The sequence below is a fragment of the Calonectris borealis genome, chromosome 3 (genome assembly GCF_964195595.1).
Source record: "Calonectris borealis chromosome 3, bCalBor7.hap1.2, whole genome shotgun sequence".
Taxonomy (NCBI): Eukaryota; Metazoa; Chordata; class Aves; order Procellariiformes; family Procellariidae; genus Calonectris; species Calonectris borealis.
This window is the reverse complement of record NC_134314.1, coordinates 56216976-56244973: the sequence shown is the minus strand read 5'-3', so window position 1 is coordinate 56244973 and position 27998 is coordinate 56216976. Positions and strand designations below refer to the sequence as shown.

Here is a 27998-nt window from a genome sequence, read left to right as displayed (position 1 = left end):
CCGCCGCCGCCGCCGTTGCTGCTGCTGCCGCCGCCGCCTTGTCCTGCGGGGCGGGAGGGAGCGGGCCGCGGGGGGCGGCTGAGGCGGGGCGGGGGCTGAGCCGGGGGGCGCGGGCCCTGCCCTGCCCGGGGGGCCGGAGCTTGCGAGGGGAGGGGGGGGCGGCAGCGGCAGCAGCAGCAGCAGCAGCAGCAGCAGCAGCAGCATCATGTCGGCGGCGGGCGGCGGTTCCTGCGGGCCGGGCTCCGCGGCCTGCGGGGGGGGCGCGGCTGGCTCGGCCTCGGCGGCGGGCGGCGGGGTGTCCATGTTCCGCTGGCTGGAGGTGCTGGAGAAGGAGTTCGACAAGGCCTTCGTGGACGTGGACCTGCTGCTGGGCGAGATCGACCCCGACCAGGCCGACATCACCTACGAGGGGCGGCAGAAGATGACCAGCCTCAGCTCCTGCTTCGCCCAGCTCTGCCACAAGGCGCAGACCGTGTCCCAGATCAACCACAAGCTGGAGGTGAGGGGGGGACGGAGGAGGCCCCCGGCGGCCGCTGCTCGGGGGTGGGGGCGGTGGGCTTCCGCCGTCGGGGTGCTGCTGGTCTGGTGGGGCCTCCCCCGCCGTGCCCCGCGGGGGAGTGTCGGGGTGGCTGGCGGGGCCCGTGCCCTGCCCGTGGGGGCAGGCAGAGGCCCTCCCGCGCCCTGCACGGCCCGGGTGCCGTGCTGGGAGCAGCTGGGGAGGGTTAACCTGGCTCCGCGTTTTGGGAGGCTGTGTCCAGCCCCGCGGGGTTGGGGCCTGGCCGTGCCGATCCTCAGGCTTTGGTTATTATACCGTGGGCATGAAGCCGTGCGTGCCAAAAAAGTTCTCTTTGATGTTGAAAGCGGCAATCTTGAGCAACAGATGCCGCTGACTGGTCTCCTATTTGCATTAGGTCCCTAGAGAATTTGGAAAGGCTTTTAAAAATGGGAGGAAGACATATGATTAAGATGCTTAAAGTCTATAGTCAGGAGTCAAAATGAGGACGTTATTCCTGCTTACAAGTAAATGAAACAGAAAAATGGGCTGGGGATGGACTTAGGCAGGTCCTCTCGACCCTTCCTACTGCAAGGCAGATCAAATAGCTCTCTGCCAAACTAAGTGTCAGAAAATTAATGTGAAGATTGCACATTCTGTGAGAAGAATAAGAGCTGTCCTTACTGTTGGAAAGTTTTCTTCACGCCTAATCCAGAATTTCAGTCAGGGTGGGAAGAAAGAAGCATCAGCTGGAGCCAAGCTGGCTGGTGCTGATACTGCTCAAGAGGCAAGGCTGCAGGTCCTGTGACTTGCGCAAGACCTGGAGCGCTCTGGAAGGAGATTCTGGGGAACTTTACAGTCGTTTTAGAACTGTCCAACCTGAGTCGTTTTTGGTTTAGTAAGGTGATGTCATTTTGTTGTGTCCTCACCAGCTGTGGATGTTAACTGCCCTCTTGTCTTTCTGTTACATATTGGAAGATTCTTGTTGTGTCTTCCCTCAGTTAGCTTTTCCCTGGGCTAAAACCCTCCATTTTCTTCAGTATCTCTTGTAGGCCATGCTTTCTAGTGTTGTCTTGCTTTTTCTACTAACTTTTAAATACATGGGAGTAAGGGGAAAAACTTCTTTAAAACCATGGAGATATGTGCTTTGTAAGAACTTCAAAAGACAAGTAAACCCCAGAATTCAGTTCTTTCAGTCCTTTGTGTTAAAGGAATTTAAGAGTCTTCAAGCAGTAGCCTGCTCTTCTGAAGGTCTGCCTTGCAGTAGGAAGTAAAGTAAGTAAATTGGCTTTGGTTTTAATCAGGTTTCTTCCTGGTATGAAGATATTGTTATGCAAAATAATCCATGGACTTTAACAGAGGAACAGGATATTTCAGAGTAGAACAAAGACCTCGTTAAGCTAGGAGCTTTTTTCATTGCAGTCTTTATAGCACCAGTGATGTTTATGGTATTCTTTGTGTTTATATTGCTATGCTGTCATATATATTTTAGTATTGGTTATTATATATACTATCAACCTATACAGTAGGCTTAATTGTATAGGCGTAGTAAAATAAGATTTATGAGTTTATAGTAGACAATCAGTATTTATTGCATATTACACAAGGATGGTAGGTATTGTGTACAGACTTGTAAAACAGATGAGTCTTCAGGTTATTTTAAGAGAATGAGTCGATGCTTGGTAAATATTGCTTTGAAAAGTTGTTTCAAGCTTAAATATTTTGAAAGGAAATGATAAAACTCAGATCCTGAAAGGTATTTCGGTACCTAATTAATATCATCAGGGGCACCTAAATAACTGAAGATCTGTGCCTCAATCTTGAATGTGTTGAAGAGCAAAGGAGCACAGTTAGTAGTTGTAATAGCATAATTATTGTGTATGTTTAAGTGCATGAAGTAATTGTTTGATAAAAATGATACTGAGAATCCAGAGTGAGTGCTTTAGAAGTGAATAAAAAGTCTTTTATTTTGTGAAATATTTTTATTACTGATACTAGTATTAGGTTTCATACCTATAAAGAAGTTTTATCTTTCAAATAGATCTTTAGAAGGTTATAGTATTGTCTTGAAGGTTGTTAATTTTAGGACCTCATGATTATTAGAGTCATAAACTTGAAATGAAAACTGCCATTTAAAATCTCCAAAAGATGGGGCTGCTCTGTTGAGAATGAGTGTCTTATCTTTTTACATGCACAGATGTCTAGTCAAAAGCCTCAGTGTCCAAAATGGAGGATACAGTTACATATTTTGAAAGAAGTCACTGACATTAATACTGGAGTTTAGGATGTGATCAGTGAATTTACTTTTTTTTTTAATAATGCAAGTTACTGTATTTCATATAACTTTAAAAATTGCAGTAATTTCTTAATAGCTCACAATTATAACTTTATAGTGTTTGTACATTTTAATACAAAGCTTTCATCACATTCATAAAAGTGTCATTAGTCATAGTTTACTTAGGTACAAGCACTTATTCAAGCCAGTACGTTAAATCCATCTTCAGAAATATGCCTGTATTTGGATTAAAATAATACTTTGACTGGATGTGTCAGAGACTGTTAAAAGCTAAGAGACTGTTACTGCTGCTGTTGTCTTACTGAGTGAGTGATATTATTTCCTAAAGGAAAATCAAATTAATAATAAAAAATGATGAATATTATTCTGTTGTTTGTGGGTTCCATTTACTTGACCAGAATGCTCGGGTCTTATTATAATATTACAGACAAGAATAAAGAAATGCAGTTCAGACTTGGGTTTATCAACCTTATGAGTTTAATACGCATTTCTGATTGATACAATTGCCTCTAAGAGGCACAGCTTAGTTGGTTTGGTGGATGGAAGCTCCTGCTGTACGACTTTGGTGCGAAAAGTGTTTTGGCATCATTGGTGTATACCTACTGCTAGACAGATGAGTCTAGGTAAAATATTGTATGAAGGATGTTTCTGAATAGTGAAAAAAGTATTCCAGGAAGACGGTAGTTTCAGAAGAGGGAGTTGTATGTTGCCAATTCAGGGGTAAGTTATTTTTAGAAGGAAGCTGAAAGTATGCAGATGCACGGTGGATGTATGCAGCTAAATTTACTTGTGCTTCAGGGTGGTGAAAGGTTATAAACATACTACTGTGCTAATAACATTTGCAGTCCTATATTAAACTAATTAAACAAAAGGGGAGGAGGATTTGTTTTCGTATTTTTCCTGCTGGTCACAGTAGGACAGAGTTGAATTAAGTAGCTTATCAAAGAGGAAGAAAAGTAGTATGTGATAGAAGCCACCTCTTTTCTGAGATCAGCTTCACTTCAATATGAACAAATGAAGAAGTGTATCTTGATGGAAGACAGTAAGGGCCTCAGGCTTTTAGAACAAAAGGAGATGACAGCCATTTTAAAGGAGATTTTTTGTGATGCTCTGTCTCTCGGGATGCGTTATAATTCAGCAGATGCAGGTTGACAGTCAGTGTGTGAGATTTCAGTAGATTTTTAATTGAGAGGAAGTTCACAGGATTCGTTTCTCCTGTTTGACTATCACTTGAGGTGAAAAAATTACATGATGCTGTGTAAATGTCCATTTCAAAAAATAGAGTGTTCTATACAGTGCAATTTTGTAGAAGTAAAAGAAGTAGGTCAATGTGCCAGTGAAAACTGAGCTGGACTTTAACTCTGGCACTTTGACCACCAATCTGATTCTGTAATTTTAAATGAACAAGCTGGAAACAAGTGTCTGGTAGAGCACACCCTGTGTCTTGGCAGTTGTGTTAAGCCAACGTACATGCTAAAGTTAAGGAAAACATTTAAGTATATGTCTAAGAAGTTAATCGCCTATGTAGTTTTATGTCCTTGGTGAACTTGGAATCAGTTAGCAGGTTTAGAGGAACATGTTCCTGTAAGCTGAATTCTTCTGTAAGTAACTTGTTACTGTATCAGCTAAAGCATATGTAGTATTATGTAGGTAATCTGAAGATCCCTGTTAAACAAAAAAAACCTGAAAACCAAAAAAACCTAAATGTAGGTGGCTTTATGTTTGTGGGGACTCTTCATATAGTGTGCGAGTCCATCTTATGGAGCACACTGCAGAATTGTAGTCCTGCTTTGTTGTTTAGCAGTACTTTTTAAACCAAGGTAGGACCATACACCTTCTTATGAGGGTCTGTTTAGATTTTTTCCCCCCTCTCTCCTTTGCCTTGTAGTGAGAAATGCACCTATTGAAGACCAAGATATTTCTTTACCCCATGACAGATGTGTCTATAAAACTGGGAGCATAGTTGCAATAACTTCATAAGAAAAGTAAATTGTTTAATTTTTTCAAATGTCATAAAAATCTCCAGTATTTACTGAGATGAAATTTTATTAATTATACTTTTAACTCTGAATACTTTTTCTCTTTTGGAATAGAAATCTGTTGGTACTAGATAGAATGTGGGCTTTTGGAAAAATCAATTGAATGAGATTTGATCCAGCTAATTCTACATCCTAAAATGTAAGCAGTTTTCAGATATTCAGGAAGTGGAAGTACAGGTTTGCATAAATTTTCCAGTTGGCTTATATACTAAATTGTCATTAGTTTGATACACACAACTTCTCTCACAATAATTACGCCCTTTTTAAAGGGGTCACCTATACTTAATTCATGTTTTCCTGTATCAGAAGCTCTGGAATTCTCTACAAGTTTAACTATCTTACTTTAGTTTCAGTCAGCACGTAGTAAAGTGTTTTCCTTTTCTCTGTCTCATTTGTTGGGAGTAAGTGATAGGGAACCAGTATTTTAGTTTATATTTCTTAGTTTTGTTTACTGAATTATGTTGCATAGCTAGTATGACTTTCAAAATAATGGCAGTAACGGATTTGTGTCATCTTAATAAACAATTAGAAGCATAGGCAACCTGAAAAAAATGATGTTGTGAGGCAGACAGAAATTTGGCACTGGCAGCAAAGCGTACAAGCAGTGATTTAAAAAAAAAAATTAATTTGTGCTTCTGTAAGTACGTGCAAACAGAATGATACAGTCAAATACAAAGTAATACAGTGGCAAGAAAGAGTACGTAAAGCAAAGTGAAAACAATAATAGGTTGCTGCAGTAACAGGTATTTTAATGATAGAGATGAAAAAGATCAGATGACTGGCGTATAAATGTTGGTTGATGTATCCATTTATGTAAATGGAAATCAAATTTTTAAGATGCTTTACATGTATTGTTATTACCTTATCTTTTAATCATTGGGAGGAAAAGTGTGCAAATAATTATGTATCCAGAATGGACTTCAGCAGAGAAGATAAAAAACTATGAATGTTGTTTTGCATCCTTTTAATTTGCTGACCAGTCTTCTGAATGTTTTGTCAGGACTAGAATGGAATCTGAGAAATGGAGCAATTCATTTGTAGATGTCTCATGTACTTCGTATTCTGTATGGGACATATTAAAGGTGGACTAAATTAATTTATTATTCACTTGTGTGTTCAGTTTCATACACTGCATTTTTACCAAGACTACCTACATAGCTACACAACTGTAGTGTTTGTTTAGGGAGTCAGTAGTCATAAATTTTGTCATTCATGTTCTTATTAGCCACATGATAAAGATAATTTTGTTAAATTTAAAGCTGTAACTAAAAACTTAAGTCACATATGCCCTTTTTGAGGTCACAATAATAATGAAATAAAGGCTTTAAATTTCATTTAAAAATTTGTAAGTATAGTCTTTTAAAATAATTTCTTGAAACAGGCCGCTCATTTTCATCACTGACAAGTGGTAAGCATTCTTTGATTGTGTTGAAATTGGTTTTTTTTTATCAACAAAAATTATGGTTCCCAAGAGTATCACTTATTCAGAAACTCATATTTTGTACAGTGCTGTCACATTGTTTAGTTTTGCAAGGAGCACAGTCAGATTAATAGGGCTCTGATCTGTTTCATGGTTTCTCATTCAAACCAGTCCATTAAACTTAATAGGGTTGTGTGAGAAATTGCAGCAAGTGCTGCTTAATACGCAGGAAGAATTGAATAGTCAAGACTGAGGAAGGGGAGAGTGTTCTTGTCTTTTGGAGAGCTGTAGTCGAAGTGGTGAAGCGACACTGGTGAGATAATGGAGACAATCCTTTCTTCCTGCAATTAGAGAAGCACAATACTTAAGAATTTCGGATACTTCACATCTGGGGGCTGATGCCAAAGTCAGGGGTCCCCATGAAAACTGACTGGTATGTGGGCTGTGTGGTTCGTAACTGTGCATGACAGGCTTTTCTGTTGTTGAACCACCACACTTGCGTATCCAGTGTCTGTGAGTATGTTTAGGCCTCAGGCTGTAGGAGCAACAGCTGTCACGTCCTGAAAAATTGTTTTCTATCCTGCAGTTGTGTAACGTTATGGGAACACTTAGGAATAATGATTTCATAGTTTGTAAAGCATAATTAGGGTTTTTTTAAAAAACTACTTTTGCCTTTAAGCGACATTTCTGTCTTTAAAAAAATGCCCCCAAAATGTAATGTTAAGCAAATATGCTAGTGTCGTATCTTGATACTTATATTGCTTTTTTTGCATGTACTGGGGCAGAAGCCACAGAGTAATTGCAGCATTGTAGTGTGCTCTGTTCTGTTTCATGATCCTAGATCCTTCAGTCTTTAAATCAGAAGGTTAATAGCCCCGATCAGGAGTGAATGTTTAAATACAGAAACACGTATGTCAGTAAACTTTCTGGAGTCTAGCATAAATTACATGAGGATTGTTGCTGAAGAAGTAAAAACACCTCATATACTTTATTTGTCTGTGAATTTTGATTTCATCCCATGGCAAGATTTCTTGTAAAAACCTCTCTTGTAAAATTAGGTATTAAAAATATACATACCGGAGGTGTTTTATTGGTAACAGAATCAATGGAGCTTGTGAAATCTCGCTTCCTACTGATTTGTGGGGAATGATTTGTCCTGATGCAAACATCGAGCACTTTCTCAAGTCACTTCCAATTCAGGCACACGCAGTTCTCTTCCATGATCTGTGAGTTTCCACACCACAGCATCCTTTGCCTTTTCATCTACCTACGGTTTTGGTTAATTGGCGGGAGAAGAGGCAGCAGGACAGTCACTAGCTCAGAACGGCGCGTGTGGTGCCTAGCCACCACGCTGTTTGCTCTTGTCTCTGGGTGGATTAAACAAACCAGCTACGCTCTGACTCTTCCCGCTTTTCATTCCATGAGGGCACTAATCTGTCGCTCTTTCCTACTGAGCAGCTGTTTTGTGCAAAACTTGCCTGTTGTAGGAACTTTAATCATACACACCTTTACCCCTCTAATGGATTTGTTTGAATCTTGAAAATGGATTCAATTAAAATCAGCAGGGAGGGAAGGCAAAATAGGGAGAAATGTACACATACAGATAAAATGATGGCACTAGACTGCCTTGTTTAGGAAGCTAAGATAGAAATGATGAAATGTTACCAGTTTTTGTGCTGTTTTTTGTTGCTAGTCTGCTTGTGTTCGATGTTTCTTGAAGTCCTAGCTCCTGGCATCTAGAAATGTCGTCGTGGTTTAACCCCAGCTGGCAACTAAGCACCACACAGCCTCTCACTGGTGGTGGAAAAAAAAATCTTTAATTTAAAAAAGACAATTTTCAGACCTTTATGAGTTAAGAAGGCTTGGTATGAGAATGAATTAGGTGTACCCTAAAGGCCTGAAATGAAAGGAAAATGAAAAAAATCCTTAAAGAATATTTGCTACTTTAAAGGCATTTGCTGAGGCTATGACTTTTAGTCACTGGAGGTTGGTAATATGATGGATATTTTTGTATCTAGCTTTCCTTTGCTGAAAAGTCTGTGTGTTTTCTAATATGTCCATTATGCTTAGTCTTTTTTTTGAGGTAGAAATTGGTATACCGGAAAGTGCATCGTTACAAGCCTCAAAAAGCGTTCATTACACTTTGATGTTGAGGGAATTTGGGTCTTTCTCTCACTTTTATTTGGTGTGGTGAATAATGCCACTGCCTTGTCCTAGGGTTATTCAGGCCTATGACCTAGCTTTCCAATTTGAGTCCTCATGTCTGGGCAATGGATAAGTCTTAGATATTTTTTCACATCTATTAGCTCAAATAAAACTCTTGTCTGTACTGCAGAAATTATTGGAACGATAGCTCAGAAAACAAAAAAGCTTTTCCCAAAGCTAAAAACATTGTCATTATTTTATCTGACAACGCCATCTCTCCATTTGCTCCTCACCTACTGGTTTCCCTTTCAGTAGTGAGAGGTAGATTGTTTCCTGTCAACATGGTACGTTAGTCACCATCATCCCACTTTCTGAAATTTTCTGTCTGTGTGTGCTCCCTCTGATGCTTTAGATATCAGAGGTCTCAATATTGCCATCTTCTAATGCCTCATTCAAGCAGTGATGATTATGAGAAATGGTAACTTGTGGTTTTACCGTGCCATCTGTTTACTTCCTGTTGTGCAGTTCTATACACAAATACCTCTGTATCTCTACTTCTCTTTCATGTTACATTTATTCATCATTTCCTTCATGTCTTTACATGGTGAGTTGTTCAGGGCAAGGTCCACATTTTTATTCTTCATTATGTGCAAACTTAGCATAGGATCTTTGAATATGGCTCTGAGATCTTATAGAAATAAATTATTTTTGTGTAGTTGTTATAACAGAAACATATACAGGTGGATGAATAAGTAGTTCTTTTGTGAGAGTTCAGACCAACATATGAAAAAAAAAATGGTAAGATATGATACAAAATAATCGGAAGAAACCTCAGTGATGATTGTTTTGTTTCTAAGGCTCAAAGCCCAGAAAAACACTGATTAAGACTTCAAGAACTTCATGACTGTCAGTGCAATCAATCCCAGCATTTAAGTTGAAATTGATTATATTGACAGCTTAAAATACATATTTAGCATAAGATCATTTATATCAAACACAACTTTTTGATAACTAATAACTGCTTGAACAGGAAATAAGAACAGTTGATTAAAAATAGGAGGACATTCTGTCTGGACTGTTTTGTCTAGAGATTTTTTTTTTAATTTTTGCAATAATATTTTTGAATGATCTGCGGAATAAATATTTGTCTGTTGCTTAATGCCATGATTTATTTTCTTTTATATATTAAGGAAAAAAAGAATAATTTATAAATTCTTGAGTTATTTCAATTGAAATTTTGTTTTAATTTTCATAGGTGTAAGATCTCTGTGAAATAGAAAATACCCGGTAAATGGCAAATGCCCAAAAATTGAGTAAATATATTTAGTTAGCTTTTCAAAACTATTCTTCTGGTATCATCTCTGTGTTAGATTGTTTGGAAGATAAATACTGAGTTTTACTATTCGATTAATTTGACCAAGATCTGCAATTTACTCGAATTGTAGACTTTTATTTAGAGTTACAAATAGCTTGATTATAGACCAATGGAGTGATAATCTGAAGCGGTAGTCTTTCTGAAATAGCATGTGTTTACTAGTACTTTGCGGAAGAAAAGAAAAAAACAGACTTGTGGGATTACCTTTCTTCCTCCCACCCCAGACAGATCAGATCAGTATTAAAGGTTGGTTTGGCTTTTTATTCAGAACAGCGAGGAGAAAAAAGGTAAGAAACCAAGGAGTACGTCTTGTATAGTTGACAGTGTATGGATTGTAATTGGGACAGTAAATAGAAAGAAATTAACAGTAATGTGTCTAATAATTATTGATAAATTGGAGAACATGCTTGCACATGAGGTACTTTAGAAAAATAAATGATTCTGTCAGTAATGCTGTTCTTTTTTTCTTAGTCTTTTCCGTAGTCTCTCATTTATGTAACTTCTCAGAGTTCTCAGTTAGCAGCCAGTATTGAACTGAAACATTTCTCAGAACACTTCAGGAAAAGTTAGTCCCCAGACAAGAGAGGTGGGAAAAGTGAGGCATTGAAAGAAATGGTCTGACTTCCTTTGGTAAAGAAGAAACTCTGTTATTTTCTGGTTGATTTCAGTAAGCTTTGGCTTCCGTTGTAAGGCCCAGACTGGGCACTTCCCATTGCCATTGGCACCAAATTCCAGTTACGGATCTTGGTCTGAGAAAAATATCCAAGACTTCAGTGAGTCAGAGACAAATGAGCATATCTCAAGAGGCATTGATGTTGCCAACAGGTGTCAGAATAAAAGGAAGAAAGCTGTGCAAGTTCTGTCTCTCTTGTATCCTCTCTGCTTGATTCTCCAGTTCTCTCCCTGTCTGTGCTATAGGGCTAGATGTAGGTTTTCATGATTAAATCATACTTCCATGAGCCACAGTCCAGTCCTGCTACTAACTATGTGTTGCCTGGGGCATAGACTCACAAATGAGTTAGCAGAGAGAAACTAAGGTGTTACCTTGCAGTGTGATACTTGCTAATGCTTGATAATTGCTATCTGCACAGTTGTGTACGGCCCTAAATACAGGAGGGTTCCTTTTTTGGCTGAATCAGCAAGTTGCTGTTAAAGGATGTTATGAAAGTAAACATACTACCTTCTCTTCAACCTCTGCCCTTTATTGTTCCCCAATGAAAGTTTCTGTTCTCTATTTGTTGTTTGGTGGCTCTTCCTAATCTCTCCTAACCGTGAAGCTCAATGGTCTCCTGTGAGCGGGTGTTTGTTACTTCTGCCGCAACTGGCTTCACAAATTCTGGAACAGTCGCAGGTGACCTTCAAAATACGTGACATCTCTTGTTTGACAGTCTGGTTGGAAAGTACATTCAGAAAGCTGCCAATAAAAGGATTGGTACAGTTGCTTATGCAACATTAATTTATCCTTGTTGTGCTTATGCAAATTGAAACATTATAATTATATGATCTGGCACCATCTTTTTCTGTAGAACCCCTGCCTCATGCAGTGAACGGTGCTTTTGGATGGCATGGCCTTACCAATTGTGCTTGTTTGTGCTCATCACTTCCCCCTCTGTCTCTGCCCCCTCTCCGAGTAGCTTCCAAAATTGAATGTAGGGCTGTTGAATTTCCAGTGGTCTTTCCATGTGATTCCTTTATAACAAAGTGAGGGAGTGTAGATAAAAAACAGTGCTAGTAAGAGTAATATAAAGGAGAATTAAGTGAGCTGGCCAAGCTGAGAAAGGCAGAACTTCTGTGAAATAATGTAAAGATTTGTCAGCCTTCATAGAAGTAGATCACAAGATTTGAAACCAGCTTATTGCTTTTCGGTGTGACTCTTGTATCTGCATCTGTTCCTGGGGATAGATTTATGGCTTTTCATAATGTGTAAATAGATTACTTCCATGATGTGTGCTCATACCATTTCTCATTTTGCTCTCTTTATCAAAACAGTAGGATACAAATTTAAATCCTAGGTCATATGCAGAGTACTGTTTTTTTTATTATGAGTTTGACAGTCTCTTTGTGATCCCTTTGGAGCATCATGCATGTCGCAAAACTGGTAGCCATCATTCTTGCTGCTTTGTAATTTGCAGAGGGAATTTTTTTTTTTTTTTGCCAGAACTCTATGCTGTTCCTTATATGCCATTCTCTACTAGGTGAGGCTGGACAATATTGAACTGGTGTACTTTACCTGTTCTGCCACTTTTGCTTCTCCAGGCATTTCAGATTAGAATGGATGAGTGTGTGTGTATAGAAAAGAGTAATAAAAGTTAGTATGTTAGCTGTTAGTACCTGTTTGAAAGAAGGAAGGCATTAGTGGTCTTTTTTAAAAGTAGAAGTAATATCATTATACATTATATAATAATAATAACAAATAATAACAAAGTAGAAGTAATATTGTTATACATTATGTGAAATTGTGACTAGGTCAAACTGTGCTTCATTATTAAGGTCTTAGTTATCTGCTCTGTACTATATCATCACCTCTTATGCTGGAGATTTTTTTTTTTTTTTTTTGCTACTTTAGTTCAGGGATGTGTGTCTGCTTTTGTTTGAGGATAGATAATCCATAGCAGAGAGACTTTAGCAGTGGCTGGTCATTAAGGAGAACAATGCAGTTTTGTAAGTAACCCATTTCTCTAAAATTATATGGCTTTATGGTATTTTATATGGCTTTATTTAAATACCATCTTACTGTAGAAGGCAATTTCTGCTTTAGAGTTCTGCAAGGGTTTACAAATTATTCAAGTTTGTTGTCATTCTGGCAGTTGGAAGGTGGAAATGCATGCAGCCCCATTCTTTGACAAAAAGTAAATGCTAACCTGGTCTGTTGTGGCTCCATCTAAGCAGACAGAGAGAGGTGATTCTGCTCTGTTCTGGGGAGTCTGGTCTGAAATCAGCAGAGCTCATGGGCAGGGCGTCTCCCTCCCTCCGGTCCCGGAGATGTGGCGGCATGGCTGGGGGCAGGCAGGGAGGTCATTCTTCTTGGCAGCAGCAAGCTGGAGATTGGCTTGACCCATCTCATCAGCTTGCACTCTTAATTTAGGTGCTCTGAATCACCTCTGGAAGAGCCTACTTATGTCTGATAGTTATGCTGGAAGCTTAAGGAGGCTGTCCATCTAAATTATTACCTATTATTACCTAAAGTTAGACCCAGTAAGTACTCCCCACTGATAGTCAAATCCTTCCTGCTTTTTTTTTTTTCTCCCCACTGATACAGACCTTTTAAAGCAGTGATTTATGTAGTTGAATGGGTTGATTGTTGGCTTGCAATGTGATATTCAGTGCAAATTTGAACGTTAGTATAATGTTATTAAATTATCTAAAATACCCTACTTTAATATGAGAGATTTTTCTTTGAAGAATCAGTGGCTTTTCTCTTTTGCTTTTTAGTTCCAAATTTTTGGAAGCAAAAATATGATCTGGGAATTTACCTAAAAATATTAAGCATGCTCAAAATTCCCCTCCCCTGAGATCATCTTCTGTGTTTTTTTGGGCAAATAGTAGCTTTAAAGCTTATATAAATGTTTTTTTTTTTTTAAATATATATATATTTATATATATAAATGTTTATCTTATAAAATGCTACTTGAACTTAAGGATAACAAGTAACCTGGTAAAGATGTTAGAACTTCTTCTTTTATTCCAGATGTACATACTACATGTAAACTGTATTTAAAATGTTTCAAAACCACTTTTTTAAGAGTTAATAACTACTCCTGGTTTTCTACAAATGCATTTTAGGAGCTTGTTAATTTATGGCTTCTGGTTTGCCCATCTCATTTACTATTTCATTTAAGCTGTTGATAACAGACCAATTTTAAATTGGGTTATTAGATTTCAGCATTGCATTAATAATTGTCATTTAACTTTGATCAATAATTTTTTTCAATAAGATTTAATAATTTTAAAGCTTTAAATTGTGTTTACATTGCTATGGTTCTAAGTCCTACATAGGTTTAATGCCATTGCCCTGTTTTGGAGTGGACGTCAGCATCACATGCCATTGTCTGCGTGAGGAAGAACCCAGCTAGTCTTACTTTCAGCAGTATGGTTGTTTGGCGCTGGGTCTGTGGATGAGTGAATTTGGCGGCAGTTGGGGAAAAGCCTGCAAATGATCCAGTGCTTAAGTTGGGCTACAGAGGAACTTGTGACAGCATGTACTCTTCTCTGTATTACACCGTGTGTAGCATATACGTACCAGCAAATGATGTGTCTATGTATCACAGTTCTGATGAACCCATTTAATCGTTGGTCTAATTACCATGGTGGATTATATCTTCACAGGCGCAGTTAGTTGATCTGAAGTCTGAACTGACAGAAACGCAGGCAGAGAAAGCGGTATTGGAAAAGGAAGTGCATGATCAGCTTTTGCAACTCCACGCTGTTCAACTTCAGCTACATGCCAAAACTGGTCAGAGTGTTGATTCTGGGGCTATTAAGGCAAAACTGGTGAGTATGGAGCTTGAATGGAGGATTATATGATACTTTTCCCTCTCCTGGCTGAAGTTCTTCCTTGGAAGGTGCGAATAAGCTGGTTACAAATTTTCACTTTAAAAATGCTAGAGAGAGTTAACTTTTTCTTTTTTAAATAATGTTTACGGTTGGTTGTTAGCAACCATTAAAAATAATACAAATAACATCCGAGTAATGAATAAGAATTTAAGAAGTTGTTTTTACATAAACCGTTTTTTAGTGGTTTCTTAAAGTAGAATAAGAAAATATTTTGGTGCTTAATAAAGCTTTTCTGGAAACAGAAGTTGCAGAAGATAATAGCTTCCAATATACACACACAATCAAATTTTCATGTATCTTAAAAAAGCCTAAAGTGAGGTAAATCTATTGTTTTTATTGTAGTTATACCCTGATAAGAGTAAGAATGGGATTGTTTGCCATACAAAGAGGGGGTAGATGGCACCACAGTCCTCTCTCTATTGTCATTCTTTCTCTTTAAGAATGCTGCAGATGCATCTACAGCGCTATCCATTGCTACATGCAGCAGACTGTCATAAAAGAACTCTATAAACCACTGATAATTTTGCACGATACGTTTTTTAGAAACTTAGACCTTTACAAAGCCCACCAAAAGTTAACAGTAATTAATCTGTGCAATTAGTTGGCATTGACTGATAACCAGAGTGTAGTCTGCCTTGTTACTAGCCACAGATTCAGGCTCTAATACTGAGACTTTGTAAATCAGAAAAGTAAAGCAATGTTGCATAGATTGTCGTTTCTAACCGTTGGCATAAATCAAAGTCTAGCTCTCTGGCTGTTTTTAAAAATTGCTTCACAGGTTGGTTGCAAATACCTAGTCCCAACATATGTGGAACATTAGATTAGTCTCCTCTGCTATTTTATCCTGTTAATTAATGTATAATAAAACACAGTAACAGGCTATAAGGCTTAAAGGCTATCTAGGCTAATCACTGAATAACAGGAGTAACCCAAAATCTTCCCGTTTCAGGTCCAAAAGCTGTAATTGAATTAAAACTATGTTCCTAGGTCTACATGCTTGCATATTCAGTATAAGAATAACATTTTCTGGATTGTCTGCACATAATTTATTCTGTATTGAATTATAGCTTAAGCATGATGAAGTTTCTTCAGAGCTGTTAATAATTTTTATGGCCCTATAAATAAGCATTAGTTAAATATCACCAGCATTTTTTAAGTGTTAAGCTGCAGGTTTACATGTAGCAAATTTTTTTCAGCCAACACATCACTGTGAGTGATTTCGGTCCCTAAATTTTATTAGTGAGGCTTAACTGCTGAGTGACAGAGAGAGTAATACTTTTAACCTTTTTGTTTCTCCTTACTTGTTATAAACAATTTCTAAAGATATGTTAAATCTCCATGCTATTGACAGCAGTCTTTTTCCCACAGGTGACACTAAATACATTTTACTTACATTGTTTCAGATTTTATCTGTGTTGAATTTATTAACAGCCTAGACTGATGATCTCTGCTTAATTCCAGTTAGTTCCTCCTTTTTTGTAAACATAAGGGCTAAGCTTTTGCGTTTGCTTTACTTTACCTTTAGGGATATCACAGTTCTAATGAAGAGAAACTCACTTTTAAACTGTTCTAGATACAGAAAGCTATAAAGGTTTGGGCAGCTTGAACAAGCAAAACTGAAGCTGCTTAAATGACAATAAAATGGGAAGTCTGAGTTTTAGGTAAATAAAAACTGTGGTGCTGACCTGGCAATCAGAAAGCCTCTGAGTGCAAAGAGGGACTGTGTCAGCATAATACGCAATGGGGAAATAAAGTCCTGTACTAGTTAACTTCCTGCTTTCTTTTTAACAACAACCCCTCTTCTTTTGTGTGTAGACTCAGGATAAATGTATACTCTGCAGGCTGTAAAATTGTACATAGTGGTGAACCAAGACATTTTTAAATGTTTCAGATTGCTAAGCAATTGATAACATCATGTAGTTTAGGCTGAATCCCTGATTTAGGAGTGATGCATCTGCTTAGTCCAGGCACAATAACTCTTTCTTTGTAAGAGTATGAAGTTGCCTAGTGGAATTTTTTTTCTTGAGTTTTGCAGTTGATAGATGTTTTTTGCTACTTCTCCCTTCCTTTATGTCCCTCTTGTAGTACATATTTTGTTATTCTTTCTGAAAGGAAAAAAAAAATCTGTTATCTGTATAACAGATGTTATTACAGAAGATATTTTCTATGAGACTTTCAAAACTGCTTTCATGAATTTCACATTATCTTGCTATTCTTTGTAGAGATTCTTATTTTAGGAGAAAGTATTGTTTTCAATACTACAATAAGTTTAAAATTTTTAATAAGATTTTTAATAACTTCCCTGCAAAATACCAAAATTGCTGCTAAGTACAATTATAGCAATGTACTTGTTCTTTATGCCTTCTAATGAAATACACAATCTGCTGATAAATTTCTTTTGGAATAAGTCATTTATGTTGTTGCATTTTCTTGAAGTTCCTATTGCCTGTTTCTCTAATTATGGAACTTTTTTCTTCTGTCTTAAGTCTGTCCTTTCTGTGGATGAAATGGTAAGTATGCTGATTGCCTTTTTTTTATGTTTAAGCAGTGTTTTTGTTTTGTGCAACAACTTCTGTATGTTGGCGTCAGGAACTGGCAAAACAGATCTGGCTTTTTCCTTCTTCCTGTCTGTTGGCAAGATGCGGTGTAAAGAATTTTCTTTGCATTTTAGTTTTCGTTTTCTAGTTTTGGTGCCCTCTTTCCTAAGCCTGTGTGTGTTTTATTTATTATTGTTATAGCTCATTTAAGGTAATATCTGACAGCTTGACATTCTGAAAGATTGTTCTGGCGGTATCTCAAAAATTTTTAAGATGTTATACAATTTCTAAAGCATAAATACTGTACACATCTATCTGTGTAATATGAAGTATTTTATATATTATATTTAAAAAAAAGAATCCTGTCAATTTTCCCTTGTTTTCCCTTTTCTCAGTTCTTTTTATGGGCATGATTTAATATGATTTACTGGCTTGTGTAACAGGTCAAAGCATATAAACTCAATAATACATAGATAAGAAGAAAAAACGATGCAAAGTTAAGTTTTATCTTTCGGTCTTTCACAGTGATAGACTTGAAAGGATTTTAAACAACTTTTCCACTTTTATTATGTTATATTCCTCATTATCATTGCTAATGTTTGCTCTTTGAAAAGCCACAGGATAGCTGGTAACTGTAAGCTTTGATCTTCAACATCGCAGTTGCATTTTTCGTTTGGTGTTTTTTTTATATTACCAACAGAAAATACATTTTCTTCTGTTTTGCAGAAGCTATGCAATACTATGAACACTAGAAAGCATGAAACGATTCTGTAACTTCCTCAGTTTTTTTAAAGATTTTTGGAGACTTATCGCATCTCATGACAGTCAGTCAAAAAAAGACGTGTTCTTTTAGTACATCTTCAGATATTGTGTATTGCAAATCTTTGATTTTTCTTCGTGGTGATCAGTTGGAGACAGTCCAGAGTAGCGTTAAAAATGGCTTCTGGGTGTAATTTTCCACCTCAGTCACAGAATAATAGTCATAATAATGGAGAAAATAGGAAAAAAACAATTCTATGTGATTACATTGTTCCTCATATTTTAGGTATTACATCTAAAATGCATGACTAAAAGTGATTCCACTTAGAAATACAACATTTGACTTTCTGTTTAACTTTAATTTAAATAATGAATCAGATTCAGAGAAAATAAATGGAAAATTTCAGTCTTGATGAGAGTTTTTAAGCTGGCTACTTCGTATAAATACAAGTGTGCTACATGGAATTTGCTAGGGTAAGCAAATATCTTGGATCACTTTAGCAATTCACTTTTCTGGGGGAGGTTGGAATTCTTCTCCCAAGGTGTATTTCAGATACATCAAGGAACTTGTACACCTCTGAGGCTTTTTTCTGAATAGAAAACAGGACTGGTACATTCGAACAAATTATTGGCAAAGATATTATGAATTTTTAGTTTGTGACTTTTTATTCAGTAAATAAATCATAAAAATATCCAATGAGGAAGAAAATGGAGGTTTGGGTATCATTAATGTACCTTCATATGTTTGTCAAATTCTAGTCTTTGTCTTTTTATATTTGTCAAATAAAAGATGTTCTAAAAGTGCGTACATACACAAACAGGGGGCCTATACTATTTAGAGCAATATTGGCAATGTGTACATAGCTAACATAAGTGTACCGGGAACACTGTACCTGTATACGGACTCTCCAGCTACTGTAGAATGAGCGTTATGTCTGCACTGTGACCCTTCTTACAGCTAAAGTGGGTGGCAGAGGCAACGCAGCGTGTTGGCACTCTTGAATTCTTGTAATTGCCCTTTGGCTACTGGCAGTAGATGTGAATTAAAATAGCCCAAGCCCATCATAATAATAGAGAGAATTGGTATAATTTTAGAAACTCCTTTTCTTCAAATGTAGATTAGTCAAAATTCTTGGCTTAGGAGTGATCCTGCAGTACAGAAAGAGATTTGTTGAAGAGTCATCTCACAAGACAGCCTCCAACTCAAAGGCCAGAGACCAGAAGAGGCTTTGTGTGACAGGTTTTCTAACGTGCATGTGGAGTCAAACCTGATCGGAAACTGGGTCAATATGGGAATTACAGGAGGTGAAATGCCAGCGATTTCAAGTGATCTTTGTGCCACTCCTCCTGAGCAGTATGCTAGGCAATTTGTGGCCAACGTGTATATACGTGTAACGTACTCCATTCATTTAACCTGATACAAATACTTAACAGATGAGGGAAATAGTAGAGCCCATCAAATTCAGAGTTGTCTTTCTGGCAAATAGCTATGAATGCCTACATATACCTATTGTGAAAATACCTCTCTCTGGAAGGACCGACCTTGCTTAATATCTCAAATGTGGTAATACCAGCCATATTCATGGTTTTATATCCGGGCTTGGAATAGTGAATAAGCATATTCACAATTCGATAACAGATTTGTCTTGCCAGTTCTGTAAAATTTTATTTCTGTCCTATCGCTTCTTTAGAGGCACCTCCTGGTTTTATTTGTTTAATAATGTAATTGGTACAAGTACAAAGAACACTTCTAAGGTACTCAAATGTCTTCAAAAATGTGTTATGGTGAACTTAGTTTTTATTGCTATTTCAGTTGACAGACATTTTTAGAAGGGAACAGTAATAGATCCTGTGTCTCTACTATTTTCCTGGCTTGCAGTGGGGTTTTTTCCCCCACTTTGTAAAAGGGATATAAAAAAGATATAAAATATACAAGTAATCAAATGTGCTTTTCTTAAAGTAGATTTTGTAGAATAGCAATGTGAGTTGAGCATACTAATTCCTTTGACTCCAGTACTCTGAATATTAGAAAAGATAACGACTATGCATTTTCTGTACATTTGAGATGGACTACTATGGAAGTAATTTGTATTTCCATAATTCCTTTTTTAGGGGGTAGGGGGGTGGGGAAGGTACATTTCTTAGAGTGGTTTTTGTGTGTGTGTGGGGGTGGTTTTTGGTTTGGGGTTTGTTTTGGGGGTTTTTTTGCTGTTTTTTTTTTTTTTTAACAAAGCTATTTTGCACTAACTTATCTTTTAAGTTTTGTCAGGGTAAGCATCTTCATGTGCAGAATCTCTGGCTTTATTTTTGTGGTCTTCAGAGTCTGATTTGGAAATGTCCTTGGCTGGACATTTCTTGGTTGTTTGCATGAAAATAATTGTAATTTTAAGGATATACAGAGTTAAAGAACATTTCCTTGACATCTGGTCATATTAAAAATTGTATTAAAATAGTTAAAGTATATTATCAAATTGAAATATTTAGTGATTTTCATTTTTAAAATAATCTTTTCTCTCATTGTATGAATCTTCCATTTGAACACAGGAAAAAATAAGGACGATATTCAGGCTACTTGAATTTTGCCACCTATGTGTGACAGGGAGAAGCACTGTTGCTAGTTTCAGTCCTTGTACTTTGAGCCAGTATATGCATTTTATGTTAAGGAGTTGTAAGATGGATAAAAGTCATGTCAGGAGCACAAAGTTGAATGCAAGGTCTCCTCTCCCCAGAGGGGAGCATGCAAACCACTAGCTGCAGTGCCAGAGTCCCTGCTTTCATTTTTTTCCTGCATGCATGTCCTGTACACAGGAGAGTTAATACACATTGTGTGTGCAGAAACAGTAAGTGCTCTTTCATTATTAGCTTTGATGAAAGCTTTCAACTTCTTTTTTTTTGTTTGTTTTTTTTTAAGGAGAGAGAACTTGAAGCTAACAAGAAAGAAAAAGTGAAAGAAGCTCAGCTGGAAGCTGAGGTGAAGTTGCTGAGGAAGGAAAATGAAGCTCTTCGTCGACACATAGCTGTGCTTCAAGCTGAGGTTTATGGAGCAAGATTGGCAGCCAAGTATTTAGATAAGGAACTAGCTGGAAGGTATGTAAAGTCAATCCATGTCCCTTAGCATGTGATGTTTTTGCATCCCCAGAGGCAGTTCTAAAGTTAAGACTAAGGAGGAAAAGTCTCACATTTGCAGTTAATTGAACAAAAGGAAGAAACAAAAAATCCCCACAGTTTATTGCACTTGTGCTAGTTGCTGTGTGACTGTGTGCTGTAGCCAGGTGAAGCGTATGAGTTGTACAATGCATTCATCGTTCAGTTGTAATATAGCATGTTGTTTTACTCTCTTTGTCATTATGTAGGGTCCAGCAGATTCAGTTACTGGGCCGAGATATGAAGGGACCTGCTCATGACAAGCTCTGGAATCAACTTGAAGCAGAAATACACCTTCACCGTCACAAAACTGTTATTAGAGCTTGTCGAGGTCGGAATGATCTAAAACGACCAATGCAAGCACCACCAGGACATGTAAGTTGAAAAGATGAGCTGTTCCTCCAGCATTTGTGGAAAATAGATACGAGTTATTTATTCATTTTTGTGATTGTTTTCACTTCAATATTATGTTCTTTCAAATGTCACTTCTAAATATATAATTCTTCTGTATGCTGAAGGACAGTTCCATTATTAGTAGCGTGTCCCCATAAATGACCATGAAAGATGATACAATTCCTTTGACTTACCTAGGAACGCTCAGTCCTTTTGAAAACTGAGCCTCTGCTATGTGTGTGTATAAATATGAATTTAACAGTGTAATTCTGTTACCTAGGTTTCAAAATGTGGAGCTAACTTATTTACAAAAAACAAGAAAAGAATAACATTTTTAGGATTAGATTGAACTGAAATCCATTTTTAAAAATTTTTTTTAAAGGCCAGATAAATTGACGCTCTGTAAAATAATTGATCCCCCCCCCACGCCCCCACCCCCCCAAAAAAGGTACTTTTTAAAATAAAACCTTTAAAAGGCATTTCACTGTGGTTAGCCTTGGTAGAACTCGCCCAGCTTGGCACGTGACCTGTTAATCACCCCAGTGTTCAGTGCATAAACCCAAACATTTTCAGGAAAGTGCTTTACTTTGATCTGTTCTAAAATACCTTAGTTGGTCAGGTGGATCTTACTGCTTATGTTGCTAATTGCATATAAAATATTGGTGGATAAATATGTGTATGTGTGATTTTAAGGGTATGCATAATGGCAACAGCGGCTTAACAAAGGCAAAATAAATACCTTGATTTGTTTAGTCTCTCTTTTAGTTTTGAGTTGAATGGCTTTTGATATGTTTATTTTTATTATAATAAAAATAAATTTGAGCAAGCAGCCTCTTCTTTGGGACTGTATTACATCTTGTTCTATTATTTGATTAGTTTTAAATTGCAGTTTACGTCATACAACTTTTCAGCAGTGATCAGCATTCCTCCATGTAGTCTCTTATATTTTTAATATGTGGCTGATTTCCTTCTTTTGAAGTTAAGTTCTGTGTTGTGCATCACTCAGCACTGAAATAATTGAAATAATTATTCTCATCAGGAGTGCCTAGTGAGGAATCTTTCCTGATTTCATACCCTGTCTGTAAAGGGGCACTGTAAGTTTGTCCTGCTTGGAGCTAGTCTAAAACTCTGTTGCTGGTATACTGCCTGTATGCAATTAAAAAAACCAAAGCAAAACGGAGAAGTGCATCACTTTTTGGTTCACACATTTATATTTATGCTATGTTTGTTTTTTATCAAACTAGGATCCTGATGCCTTAAAGAAGAGTCAAGGAGTTGGTCCAATCAGAAAAGTTTTGCTAGTTAAAGAAGACCATGAAGGACTAGGAATTTCAATCACAGTAAATACTTGCATTTATTTTCCATGACACAGAAGAAGCAATTTAAATTTTTATTTGTACTTCTGTAAAATAAGTGGATCAGTGAATGTATTGTTCGAACATATGAAAAAACATATTTTTTTATGGACCAAATCCATAGCTATGGTCATAGAACTTCAAGACTCATTTTGATAGATTAGGAAATAGATAACTGCAACTTTATGTAAAACTTGTGATTTCAACTTATGTTTAGGGTATAGACACTTTAGCAGATTAGCCAGTGGTGAATTTCAGGGGTGGTAAGACTGTAGAAGAGCAGAAACAATCTGAGAACTAATTTCCAAAGCTTAGCTGTTGTCATTCTAACTTTTTCTTTAAAGCATTGGTATGGGCATCTCACACCTAAAAAAAGCTGTATTAACTTTTTATAACAAATTTTGAAAATTCTGACTATTATACTTTTATTCTAAATGTGAATATTGTTTCTTGCAAGTCAATATGTTGCCTGATATGCTTTTTTAATAAGGTTTTGATGTCGTCTCATCATCTTGTATATAATTTTATACTTTTATTATTATTCAGAATTGTCGTCTTTGACTCTTTGAGTATATATTTGAAATTTGTCCATTCTTTTGTAGGGAGAAGAATTAAGGGAAGCATCTCATGCATTCTTCTTAAGCATTCCTTTTGTCTGAAGCATGCTTTCTAATTTTCTATAATAAAAGTTGAAATAAGCACTTTAAGAGCAACTACCAGAATGTTGATTTTGTGCTAATGGACATCTCAGTTAATGAAAATCTACTTTTTTTTTTTTTTTTTTTGTTTTGTTTTTTTTTTTAATAGGGTGGAAAGGAGCATGGTGTTCCAATACTGATTTCTGAAATCCATCCTGGACAACCTGCTGATAGATGTGGAGGACTGCATGTTGGTGATGCTATTCTGGCAGTAAATGGAGTTAATCTAAGAGATGCAAAACATAAAGAAGCTGTAACTATTCTTTCCCAGCAGGTCAGTTGGGACCTGTTATCCATAGGCATATTTAGGTGCTTCCTGTGTTCTGCGTGTTGAATTACCTTGAATTTTAATGTTTTCTGTTAAGCACAGTGTTTTGCTAAGCTACAGCGATTCCTGAAGCTGTATCTCCTTACACTTAATCCTCTTATGTCTTGCGATTTAAGGAGAAAAATGCTGGGTCAGTACTGGTTCAGTTAAACCCATGTACTGGCTAATGATTCTTCAGTAAGGCTGATGGAAATCAGCTTGTTACATTGCCCCACAGAACTAATTATTTAGTGACATACATTTTATTCTTTTATGACTGGAGAGCTCCAGCCAATGTTTCTCATATGCTTTGTGGTCTATAATCTTCTTCCTCCCTTGCTTCCCCTTTTCAGACAGTTAAGAGGTTAATTTATCAGAAAACTTACTCATTAGAAGTCACTGTTTGAAATGTATTGGCACATAACTAAGAAATTCAGGTAACTTTGGTAAATCTTAGCTATAGAACTGTACTTCTTTAGTCAGTAAAAACTTCATTCAGATACATATCCACAATATTCAATACAACTGTAAATGTGTTTACAACAGTAAAATGTGTTTGTTTTAGTAACCTAGCTCAACTCGGTAATCCTATTACGTAGCTATGCAGTAGTAAATTTGTAATTTTCATTGCATTTTAGAGAGGCGAGATTGAATTTGAAGTAGTGTATGTTGCTCCAGAAGTTGATTCAGATGATGAAAATGTAGAATATGAGGACGAGAGTGGACACCGATATCGTTTATATCTTGATGAATTGGAAGAAGGTGCAAATTCAAGTTCTAATAGAAAAGATGCAAATGTGGATGTCAAACCCTCACAAGGTAAACCTTCTAAAATGTGTACCATGCAGTTTAATTCTGAAGTGTCAATATGCAAACCAATTTCTGGAAAACACTGGTTTTATATTCATTGTAAAATTAATCTACTATTAATTCAATTAACCTACTAGTAGGCTCTCAGCCTTTTTGGTTGGTCCCTCACTTATTGGCCTGGTTTATTTAGATACAACTGAATTAACTGAATTAATTTGTGGGGGTTTTTTTTGTGATTGCCTTTTCCCAAAGGGTGAAATTCAAATTTATTCTTATCTTTTCCTGACTCTGGTCTAGGAGTAGTTAATTCCCCTTAACACTTTATGTTATTGGCTTCTTCAAATACATTTTTTAGATCAGGTATAGAAATGGTTCCTGTTTTCCTCTCATACTGTGTTCTGCTAAAAGCCTATTAGCTCTTATTTTAATAGTCATTTCAGCACACTTCCCAGTTTCTGAAATAAGGCTCACTGATCTGTCCTTCCCAAGATTACTTCTCTTCCTTAAATAAAATTTCTTTTTAACTTGCAGTGTTTGATAAGAAACCAAGTATTGATGGACATGAAAATGGAGACCTGGGGAATTCAGTTGAAGCTCCGTTAGAAGACACTGCACCCAAATTAGCCCGTTCTGCTGAGTCTTTATCCTAAAAACAAACAAACAAACAAATCAACTGGACAGATCCCATCTTTGGGAACAATCGATAATCAATATTGACTGCTCCAAGTTGCATATACTAGTGTAGGTTGTAAAAGGATGATTAAATGTCAAAGGGAACTGTATTACTGTTGCCTGGAAAAAAGGCAGTTACCTCAGGGCTTCATTGTGAGCAATTCTACATGTGGAAAACTGTCTTTTGCGTGACACACAGTAGTTACCTAACACGTGGCATGTGAAATGAATTTTCTTTTAATAATAAGCACCAAAGCATGGGATTTCTAAAAAGGATAACCTCAATACATTCAACTCTTAATCTCACTGATGCCCCCAAGGAAGTAGAATAAGATGTGGCCAGCTTCATTTTGACCCTTTAATGTTTTAAATGGACAACTGATGTTCAGTTTGGTGTGAAACAAGCTAGAAGGATGCGGGGGGGGAAATTGTACATTGCATCCATTTGTTTTGTACTTAGGACTTTTGAACTGTAAGTTTTAAAAGAAAGCTTCCCCGCGCCCCACCCCGAACAGCAAAAACCAGAGCTTTTATTTGAGCAAAGACCATCAAAACCCAAATGGGACAGTGGAGTACTTGCTAATCGTGGTCCTTCAGCCCATGATCATTTTATGAGTGAGATTTTTGGCATTGTTGTTTCAATGAATTCACTGCCAGTTGTTCCATTTGAAACTTGCTCCAAAAGTATTTAAACAGAGTATTATGAGGTTTTAAAAGCAAAATTAGTTTAAAAAATACTCATGTGGGCCCTTTGGTATTTTTTTTCTCAGCATCATCAATTCAGCGTTCATTCTTGAATGGATATGGTTCCTGCTAATGTGGAGTGGTTTGAGTTGGTCATCATTAGCTTGACCTTATGAAATGCTGAGTGCTTTTGATGGGTACTGAACATAATCATTTCACATTAAAATAATCTTTAAATAAGTGAAAGTTGAATGCACAGTACTTTACAGGAGGTGCTCAGAATCATACGATGTCTGGCCCTATTTGTGTTATGGCAATCGTATTAACCTATAATTGTCTTACTGTTGAAACAAAATGTTACTCCTTTTGTAAGAGCAGTGTATCTTAAAATAGCTTTTAATTGGTGTACATCTAAAGGCCCACAGCATGGCTGCAAATGGGAATGTTGAGGATGGTTTCTTGGCCAGTTTCTCATACTCCATTTGCAGATCTTTTGGTGAAGTGCAGCATGCACTTCTCCACATGCAAGCTCTACATTGTAATCGCATTTATTATTTCAGCATGCAATGCTGGCTTTCCTGTTCACTGCTCTGCAGGCTGTTGAACTGTAATGTGAAAAGATAAGGTTTTGTACATTGAGAGAGGAACTAATGTGAAAAGACATATTTGCAAGTGTTACTGTGTAGGATGTACATACATAAGAAAAAACCTCAAAGGCCTTTAGAGTAACATCAACTAATCTTACGTTCTAAATTGTGATGTAGAACACAATTACTTGTCTCTCCTAGGAGCACTATATATATATGTTTATAGAAAAAGCCTAAAAATGTATATACTTTATTCAAAGATTTTGCTATTTATAAATCCCTTAACTTTGCTATTCACATGATCGTTTTGTGTGTGTGTGTGTGTGCGTGCGCGCATGAGTTCCGCTTACTCAGTGGAATAACATTATTTGGTTATTAACTTTATTATTTTTTATAATAGTCCTCGTCATACAGCATACTGTTGAAGGTTTTTAAAATGGTCAAAGCTGTACAGCTTTCACCAAACAGAAACTAGTATTTAAAAATAAAGCTGTGTGAAGAAGAAACAGGTCCCCAGTCATGTTTCTTTTTCTGAAGCTTCAGAAACTTGAGGACACATTGGCTACGTGTTAGCAGATAAATCCACTGCCATAACCTCCAGATTTGTGTTTTCCCCACAGTTACTCAAGCAGAGTGCACTCTGAAACTGTTTGTGGCCTGGACACTCAATGTCCTCTTTGTCAGAGAGGATAGTTCAAAGCCAAGTAGTGATCTTCTTGTCTTTGAAGATCACCGCTGCATGAAATCTTGCTGCAGTTGTAAGAAATGAGGCTCATTCAACTAGTCTAGTAACTTTCAAAAAAGGCATTAATTTTGTCTGTACAGTTTCCCTTTATTTGAGGGAAAAGTGAAATTTTTAATTTATTCGTTCTTCCTTACTTCTTGGCACACCTTATTTTCCACTTAATATTTGTGATCAGTTTTAGCCTGAAGTGGGAGAATGTTTCTAGACTGTTATTTTCCTAACAGTCCTTGTTCACCAGTTTCTCATGATGCTGTGCTCTTTTCTTCATCTTCTGGAAGTTGCTGGACCCTTTCTCTGCTCTTACCTTGTCTATTTTTAACCTATATATGAGATCAATAGAAGGAACAATTGCTGAGGAAAATGACTAGAAGTAGACATATCAGGTAGCAGTAAATTATCACCAGATTTCCTTTCCTGCAGTTTTTATAATCTTTGTTTAGACAGCCCTGAATGGGAGTATTTTGGTCAGACACTACAGCCTGTCTCCATGTACTCCATACTTCCTACCAGCTGATTTAACATACTGGTTTATTGTAGTTATACTGAGATGCTTAGAGATTAATATTTCAACTGAGAAAAGTTTTGCAAGTTGGGATTTCCAGATTCGGTAGACAAATGTGTATTCTCCCCTGTGTCAGTAACTGGAAGACTCAGTCCTGCTGATTCTCAGAGGCTGAATGAATTAGACTTGAAAGAATTTCCGAGGAAAGTCAGTATTCAGACTTCATTTTTATTTTTTAAAGTGTAAAACAGTTTACTTGTGTGTATATATATTTTTACTTAAAAAAATAAAATAATATTCTAAAGAGGATTTTGCAATTTTTTGGGGTAGATAATTCCTTGCCTATTAAAAAAGATCTTCAGTGAGACAATTGTATTTTAAGCTAAAGGTGGACAGTGTTTGTTGGTGTCTGGGACCAATGTTAATTAAGAGCATGTAAGTTAAGGAAAGTGCTTTATGGCAATAAATTTAACTCTGATCAAA

General features: G+C 37.0%; 1 protein-coding gene across 2 annotated transcripts; it reads left to right on the top strand.

Moving 5' to 3' along the window:
• Nucleotides 1–176: 176 nt before the first annotated feature.
• GOPC (golgi associated PDZ and coiled-coil motif containing) lies at nt 177–27998 on the top strand. 2 transcript variants are annotated; one of them, XM_075145729.1, is made up of 9 exons: nt 177–499; nt 14095–14259; nt 16809–16832; nt 20530–20705; nt 20972–21137; nt 22400–22495; nt 23318–23482; nt 24154–24334; nt 24857–27998. In XM_075145729.1, exons 1-9 carry the CDS (start codon nt 206–208, stop codon nt 24973–24975), a joined length of 1386 nt encoding a protein of 461 aa, XP_075001830.1. In that variant the 5' UTR covers nt 177–205; the 3' UTR covers nt 24976–27998. The 2 variants fall into 2 exon arrangements, with proteins under 2 accessions (XP_075001830.1, XP_075001832.1); XM_075145731.1 differs by lacking the exon at nt 16809–16832.

Excerpts from the sequence above, each read along its gene's own strand:
- GOPC (XM_075145729.1), top strand. The coding sequence starts at position 206 with ATGTCGGCGGCGGGCGGCGGTTCCTGCGGGCCGGGCTCCGCGGCCTGC. Across the intron at positions 21,138-22,399 it reads TGCAAGCACCACCAGGACAT|GATCCTGATGCCTTAAAGAA; the intron begins GTAAGTTGAAAA and ends TTATCAAACTAG. Across the intron at positions 22,496-23,317 it reads GACTAGGAATTTCAATCACA|GGTGGAAAGGAGCATGGTGT; the intron begins GTAAATACTTGC and ends TTTTTTTAATAG.